Source organism: Colobus angolensis, unplaced genomic scaffold, assembly GCF_000951035.1.
Source record: "Colobus angolensis palliatus isolate OR3802 unplaced genomic scaffold, Cang.pa_1.0 Scaffold34, whole genome shotgun sequence".
In the NCBI taxonomy this organism is placed as follows: Eukaryota; Metazoa; Chordata; class Mammalia; order Primates; family Cercopithecidae; genus Colobus; species Colobus angolensis.
The window spans coordinates 3419312-3427591 of record NW_012116710.1 but is presented as its reverse complement, the minus strand read 5'-3'; the positions used below and the strand labels follow the sequence as shown (position 1 = coordinate 3427591).

Here is an 8280-nt window from a genome sequence, read left to right as displayed (position 1 = left end):
TCCTCCCACCTCAGCCTCCTGAGTAGCTAGGACTACAAGTATGTGCCACCATGCCTGGCTAATTTTAAATTTTTTTGTAGAGACAGGGTTTCACCATGTTGCCCAGGCTGGTCTCAAACTCCTGGGCTCAAGGGATCCTCCTGCCTCCGCCTCCCAAAGAGCTAGGATTACAGGCATGAGCCACAACACCTGGTCATAAGAACTATTTATACAGCATTTACACTGTATTAGATATTATAAGTCATCTAGAGATGATCTGAAGTATACAGGAGGATATGTGTAGGTTATATGCAAATAGTATGTCATTTTATATCAGAGACTTGCACATCTAGGAATTTTGGTATCTGAGTGGATCCTGGAGCCAATCCCACGGAATAAGGAGGGATGGCTGTACTATGTTCATTTCTTGTTCACCGGTAGTTCTTAATTGAGGAGTGGGGAGGGTAGGGGAGGTAGAGCATATCAGAGTCACATGGTAACTTCTGACATTATATGTTTTCCATGGAACATTTTGATGGGCCATCTATCCACTCAGTTAGGAGTATATAAAAAACCTGGGGTTTGGGACAGTTTATAAAAAGCTTCCTAAATGCTGGGCTTCTGTTGTATGCATACATTAGCTCATGTATTAAACTGTTACTATACTACAATGTTGGTTTATATCAGTTATTCTACTCAAATACAAATTATATGAGTAACAGGTTTTCTCATCTTTGTTCCTAAGTGTAACAAAATACACATAGTAGGTTAACAATAAATGTTTGACGGATTAAACTCCAAAATATCAGGTTTAAAAACAGACAGAAAACGAGACACTATGTCCATTAGGAAGTTTGGGAAAATGATCCTGAGAAAAGCACTAAGTAAGAAGGCGTATTAAAAGAAGAAGGAATTTTGGTGTAATCAGTTATCCTATAACAAAAACAGAGGTGACTAGAATCACCACCTATCTGCTGCTCCTGAACTTTTGTTATTTCACAGAACACACAATACTGTCTCTTTACTCAAGGAATAATTATTCAATGACTATTGTGTGCCAGGCATGGTTCTAAGCTCTGATTCAGTTTTTACAGGTAAGAGGCTATAAACATATGCAAAAGTTTACACACCTAGAAAAGCTATGTTTTCCTAATGGGTAATCAAAAAAGTTAATTTAAATGAACAAACAGCCAAAGATAGCCACTTACTACATTTGCTAGTCCTGCTTTTCTATCACCTAACAAATATAACCAAAAAACACCCCTGAAAACCATTTTAGAATTAGGATATATTAAAGTGAGATGCCTCTGCCATAATCTCACTAAAATGTATTTTTATAAGTTGAAGTTCCCCCCAAAGGCTAACTCTAATGAATAAATTATCTGTATTGTTAAATGCCCATGCTACAAATTAGGTTCCATTTAACTACCAGTGCAACCGATTATATAGGTGATTTTAGCATTTTTATACACCAGAGGTTCATAAAAGGAATGAAAAATAGATCCCATTTGGTGAGACTAAATTCACATAAAACATACAAAAATCTGAAACTGTACAGAAAATAAGGATTTTTATTTACATACTTTTTTTTTTTATCTTTCAGCTGAGGCACGCATACCTTTTTTAAAGGGTAAAAAGCCAGTGTTATTAGTATATATAGCCAACAACGAAAAAGCCAGTTTCGTTGCTTCTGAGTCCCACATAATCGTACCTATCTACCTCACATGCAGTGATGAGAGGAAGTGTTTAACACAGTGCTGGGCACATGGCAATGCTTAATAAACACTGCTTTTATTGCTGTGGTCTTGGTAACTATGGCTGCTGTGGGTTCTAGACCAGGCTGGTAGTCATGGCACGCTGACCTCTCCCACAGAGAAAGAACAGAATCTGAAAACTTAAACTATGTGTCTATCTGTCTGCCTGTCTATCTCTGTTTCTATCTTTCCATCTTTAAATTGTTTGGGAGATGGTGTTTTTTAGTTAAGTAATTCTTGAGCCTCAGGTTCTACCCTTTACCTACCAAGAGGAGGAAAGTGATGGAGGTTGGGAGGTGTTTCCTGTAAGACTGAAGTGAGCTTAGAAATAGAAGATGAACATTCTGGACTGGGGGTCAGAACTATAAAGGCTGAGTGTGCTCATATACAACTGTATTTTTCTAAATCTTCTACCACTGCTGATTAATCTTAAAAGGAAAATGCTTCATGTCTTACTGTGAGTCACTGAGCGAGAACTTTTGGCCTCTCTGGAAAGCATGGGAATGAATACTGCACTGAATGCAGTCAGGAAGTTTAATTTCTAGTTTCAGCTCAGTGACAAACTAGCTATGTGGCTTTAAGAAAATTACTGAACTTCTCTGGTCTTCAACTGATTTATTTACTGAATGAGGAACTTAGAAAAGAAGATTCTAAAGTTTCCTTCCTCTAGCTCTAAATTTAGCTCTAAAGTTCTACAAATGTCTGCATAGTACTCGAGAACATGCTCTGCTCTCTTTTCAAAAGCAGTATGTGTCTAGTTTTTGAGGCTCAAAAAAAATACATTCTGTCTGTTCTACAGATCTGGCACCTGTCACATACAGCAACTTCCAGAACACTGGCACACAGTCTCCTATTTGGAATAATTCATCATCTACAGAGAAATCTGGTATCTTGGTAAAAAAAAAAATGATCAATATCAGAACTGGTAGGCTCCCTTCAGGGAGACTGGGTTTGATAGAGGCTCACTAACTTCTGGGAAAGCATATTAGCATTCCTTTATATAACACACTTCTGTTGAGCAGAATGTAGCTACTACTAGCATGTCATAGATTCCATATTGTGTATTTAGTACTGACACTGTTGAACACACAAACACCAAGCACATGGAATAGTCAGATGCCTGCTTTTTGGATCTGGGTACAATGCTAAGAAACAATTAATCAACATGTTTTTAAAACGTCTACCTAATTGTAGGAGCATTAAAGACAAATGCTACTTAATTACAAAGGTTAATTAAAGCAGGTTTTCAAAATAATAATAGAAAATAAAAGAATGAAATAAGACAAGTCTTATTTTTGTCTTTCCACATCTAAGGGATGAATTTGCAATCATTATCAGGCTTTTGAAAATTAGTAAGGCTATGTCTTATGGCCAATTTTTCCACTTTTTATATGTTTGCTGCATATAAGCAAGATATTTATAATACATGCTTTTCACATGGCTGTTGCCAATAAGTTGTTTTCCCATCTCTCTTTAAAAAAATTTTTTTTTTAGAGACAGGGTCTTTCTTGATCACCCAGGTGGGAGTGTAGTGGCATGACCATAGCTCACTGCAACCTTCTGGGCTCAAACAATCATTCTGCCTCAGCCTCCCAAGTGGCTGGGCCTACAGGCGCACATGACCACGCCCAGCTAATTTTTTATTTTTTATTGGTAGAGATGGGGTCTCGCCAAAACTCCTGGCCTAAGTGATCCTCCTGCCTCAGTCTCCCAAAGTGCTGGAATTGCAGGTATGAGCCACTACACCTGGCTTACCTCTCTTTCTTTCCTTCTTTCCCTCCCTTCCTTTTTCCTTTTTGCCTCTCTCCCTCTCCTTCCTTCCTTCCTTCCTCCCTCCCTCCCTCCCTCCCTCCCTTCATTCCTTCCTCCTCCTCCTCCTCCTTCTACTTCTGCTTCTCTTTCTTTTTTTTTTTTTTTTAAAGAGACAGGGTATCATTCTCTTGCCCGGGCTGGAGCACATTAGTGTGATCTTGGCTAACTGCAGCCTTGAACACCTGGGCTCAAGGGATGCTCCCACCTCAGCCTCCTGAGTAGCTGGGACCACAGGCATGCACCACCATGCTCGGCTCACTTCTCTTTCTTGAGGGAAAAAAAAACTTGTCCCTGCTGGAGGTTCTGCAGGATTTGGCAATCTAATAACTATTCTTTTGTAGTTCCTCTAAAGTAAAACAAGGAGCAACCTTTACCATTTTTCACACTATTTGTAGAGGACATTTAAATATTTTCTTAGGTTTCTTTCAAAAATGAAGATGAGCAAAACACAACCAGCTCACCTTCTAATTCAATTTCTGATTCCCTGAAGTCTTCCTGACATCCTTTAATTCATTCACTGGACACTTGTTTGATGCAACACTGTGCTACACAGATGGGGCTGGGGGAAAGGATGAAAAGGACATGTCCGGTAGGGGAGACTGGATATATTACACAGATGAGTCTTCCTCTAGTGTACCTCTCTGTACTACTCTACTATTACCTCCTCTTTAAGTTATCTTTCCTCCACCACTGAACTTACTGAAAGAGTTGTTTTCACTGCGTCTGTGTTTGTCACTTTTTATTTACTTCTCGATCTACTGCAATCTAGCTTCGGGCTCACTGGGATTTACCGAAACTTTGTAAAAATCCTGAATGCTTTTCTCACAGCCAGAACTAACGGCCTCTTCTAAGTTCTCAATAGACTTGAGCTCTCCAGCATTCTCCCAGCCTTTAACGCTGGCAACCATCTCCACCTCTTATTTCTAAAATTTCTTGTCCTGGTTCCTGCTGTTCTGGGTCCTCTAACTTTCTGCCAGCTGCTCTCCAGATCTCTCTGATGGTGCCTCTCCCTTAGCTTGTATTCGGTGGTCCCCAGTATGACCTCTCTAACCTACAACGGGTGCTGATGATTCCTGCTCTCTCTTTACTGAAATGTGGCGCCTTATTTTTCACATCCTCCTGTATTCCTCTATACATAGTTGCTGGATACTCCATAGGCACCTCTAACACAATATAAAACTGAATTTAAAATTTTCTCCTCCAAACTGGCTCTTATTCCTATGTTCCTTTCTTGGTTAATTCATTCTATCACCCAAATGAGATACCCTAAATAACCTTTGACAACCTCTCTCCCTTCAGGAGCTTTTATTCATTGGTCGCTGCTCTGATATTTCTCTCAATTTTCTTTCTTCTCACCCTTCTCAATGTCTTATTTCCTAATATTGCATTGGTCTTCAGATGGATTTCCCAATTCCAGTCTTTTCTCTATCATTTTTACTGCTATCAGTAGTTTTTTTTTTTTTTCGGTAATATGTATCTGATCACTCTCTTGCTTTTTAAGGCAGAATGTGATATCACAGGAAGGTATGAAACACATAGAAAAGGTAGAGCAGGGAATCAGAAAAGTCTCATGGGAAGGAAGGCATTTGAATGCAGACTTGAATGTCAGGTAGAATTTCCACAGGGAACAGACAGACACATCAACAGAGGCCCAGAGGTATCTAAGCATAAGCCATTTTCCAGGAATAGCAAAATGCAGGGTTTGCCTGAAGTGTGAGTGGAAAGTGGGTGGGGTGGGGAATGCAGGGTTTGCCTGAAGTGTGAGTGGAAAGTGGGCGGGGTGGGGAAAGGAGGCCGGCTACAACATGGGTGGTTCTGGAGTCCCCACAGGGCAGAGGGACAGGGCAGCCGGAGCAAACATGTACTGCCACATGCACTAGGACTTGGTTACCTTTTCTGAAAGTTAAGATTTGGGTAATTTTTCTTTGCACAACCAAGAAGACTAAAGAAAAAAAGTAATAGGTTAGCCAGGCGCGGTGGCTCATGCCTGTAATCCCAGCACTTTGGGAGCCTGAGGCGGGCCGATCACGAGGTCAGGAGATGGAGACCATCATGGCTAACACGGTGAAACCCCATCTCTACGAAAAACACAAAAAATTAGCCGGGCTTGGTGGCGGGCGACTGTAGTCCCAGCTACTCAGGAGGCTGAGGCAGGAGAATTGCTTGAACCAGGGAGGCGGAGGTTGCAGTGAGCCGAGATGGCGATACTGCACTCCAGCCTGGCGACAGAGCGAGACTGTCTCAAACAAATACATAAATAAATAACAAACAACAAAAACAAAAACTGAGGTACAGAGACATGATCTAGGTCATCCAAACTGATGGCAGAATTGGGACTAGAATTCAGGCACAATTTTATTCTATAATTCCATGTTGTTTTCTCAGTTTCCAGTCAGGGAAGAGCTCTGCTGCTTGGAAAACCTAACTTAGTAACAGTTACAACCCATTCTGGGTTTTCTAAATGGTGCTGCTCAATGAGTGAACAGATGTTGGAGAGTCCACTGAAGTGGCCCAGATAGCTCAAAGCCTTGCAGAAGATAAAATTCCATATGTAATAAAAGGACAGAGCTTCTAGTTGCCCCGGAATAATCAAGAATGCTACAAGGAAAGAAAGGTCACCTAATATCTAGAATCTATTTTATGCCCCATGTTGAACTTCCCTAAGAGGTAACTCTAAACCAGCCTGACGAACATGGCGAAACCCCCCTCTACTGAAAACACAAAAATTAGCAGGGCATGGTAGTGCATGCCTATAATCCTAGCTACTCCGGATGCTGAGGCATGATAATCGCTTGAACCTGGGAGGCAGAGGTTGTGGTGAGCTGAGATTGTGCTACTGCATTCCAGCCTGGGTGACAAAGCGAGACGACGTCCCAAAAAAAAAAAAAAAAAAAGGTAACTCTGGTAGTTCTCCTGAAAGGTGAAATAGTGGGATTCAATACATTTTCTAAATCTAGGTCAGGCTGTTCCCAGAGAAAAGCAAGGCTGCTTGAATGAATATTGCTGTGGCCAGTTATTTTGATGCCGAGAAAAGAGATGGATTCTAAAAGAGGGTGATAGGCTGAGGGGGCTTAAGTTCATTCATTAAAGTTAGGATGACCAATACATTCTAACACTATTCTCAAAGACTTCATGGACTTTTCTCCCTCTTCAAAATAATGTTTACTTACGCTATCTGAAAACACTTCCTGTGTTTCAGACTCAGTCTGCAATATGTTAACAGCCAACAGTTGAACAATATTCTGCATGTGCATTCATAGCACAGTAAACCATTTACTCAAAGAAACAGAAACCCAAAACAACTCCCAGCCTCCCCCAATGAAGACAGCAGAAGAGAACTAACTGATTTGTCTGTTGTCTTTCCTGTCAAGATCGCCCTCGCCTTTGCTTTGGTCAGCGGGAAGGACTTTATGTATGAGTCATACAAATGTTTTGCCAGGGCCCGGAGGTCAGCGGACTCTGGGTTCAGCTGGTCGATATCACTGGAGATCTCCGCCAACAGCTTCTCCTTCTCGGCTTGTGGCATCCGCCCAAACCTGATGGCTATAGAGGAAGAGGAACGACAGGATGAATCATTGGATTACTACTGCTCTGAACATACACTGTGCTCTCCCAGCCCTCGTTCCCACACAGTAGAAGCATCTCCTCCTCCACTGCTCTCGAGTTCTGGTTTCTGTCTACCAGTTTGCTCATGTTTTTATAAAAGTAGCACAGACCATCAGTAAAAATTAAACTGTTCACTTTAATTTTTAAAAGTTAATGCATAATCCTGCTGAGAAAGCAAAAGAATTCAAGAGTTTAGCAAAGGGAGGAAAGTATGTCGACTTAAACGTGAAATAATTGAGAACCAACTCCTATTCATCCCTCAAGACCCAATTCAAAGGTCACCTTCTTTGCATCCCCAGCACTTGACCTAAGGTCAGGGCACTAGAAGGATCAACACGTTTCACAAATTAAAATACGAAACTGTGCAGAATTCAAAGTTGTACAGACATAGGCTTTGTTCTCAGGGAGTTTGTATGATCTGTTTGTCTCTGTTAAAAAGAAATACGGATGGTGCTTTATCACATCTTACTAGTCCAGAGAGCAGTTTTACAGAAACCATAGTTATCTCCCGACTCTCCAGAGATACCACTTAATGATGTTTGTCAGAAAGACAAACTGGTGGCCTGTAGGGTGAAGAAGTGTGAAAAAAGGTAATGAAAGAAAGAAAAGCAATGAGGAAAATGTAAGAGGGGTTAGTGGGGACTAGTCTGGGGAAAAAATAAACTGTAACTTTTCAACTCAGATATGTTTTCTTTCCTTCTTACCAATATGTTCAGCAAAATATTAGTTTGAATCATGTTCCTTTGGGGGCACACTTTAGGTTCTATGTTTCCCACAATAAGGGTAACTGGCCATAATGTCCACTGTTCCCCATGCATACATAGCTCTGTTCTTACACTCACGACGTGGTATCACAGCCATGTGTTTTTATGGTGATTGGCTTCACTAGACTATATGCTCCTTGAGCACAGAGACTGTCATATTCATTTACGTCTCTAGCAAGACTCTGTCTCTGCTGAATCCCAGAACAAAGAGATGGCTCTTTTATTTTATTTTATTATTTTGAGATGGAGTCGTGCTCTGTCACCCAGGCTGGAGTGCAGTGGCACAATCCCAGCTCACTGCAACCTCCACCTCCTGGGTTCAAGCGATTCTCCTGCCTCAGCCTCCCGAGTAGGTGGGATTACAA

The 8280-nt window shown here is 41.1% G+C and overlaps 1 protein-coding gene across 4 annotated transcripts in view; it reads right to left on the bottom strand.

Annotated features, from left to right (window-relative positions):
* PPARG (peroxisome proliferator-activated receptor gamma) overlaps positions 1-8280 on the bottom strand; it is a 153284-nt gene that overhangs the window by 31719 nt on the left and 113285 nt on the right. For all 4 annotated transcript variants that reach the window (XM_011952323.1, XM_011952322.1, XM_011952320.1 and 1 more), the window contains one exon: positions 6889-7088. In XM_011952323.1, coding sequence (XP_011807713.1) covers positions 6889-7088 — 200 coding nt within the window. The remainder of the gene's footprint in view (positions 1-6888; positions 7089-8280) is intronic.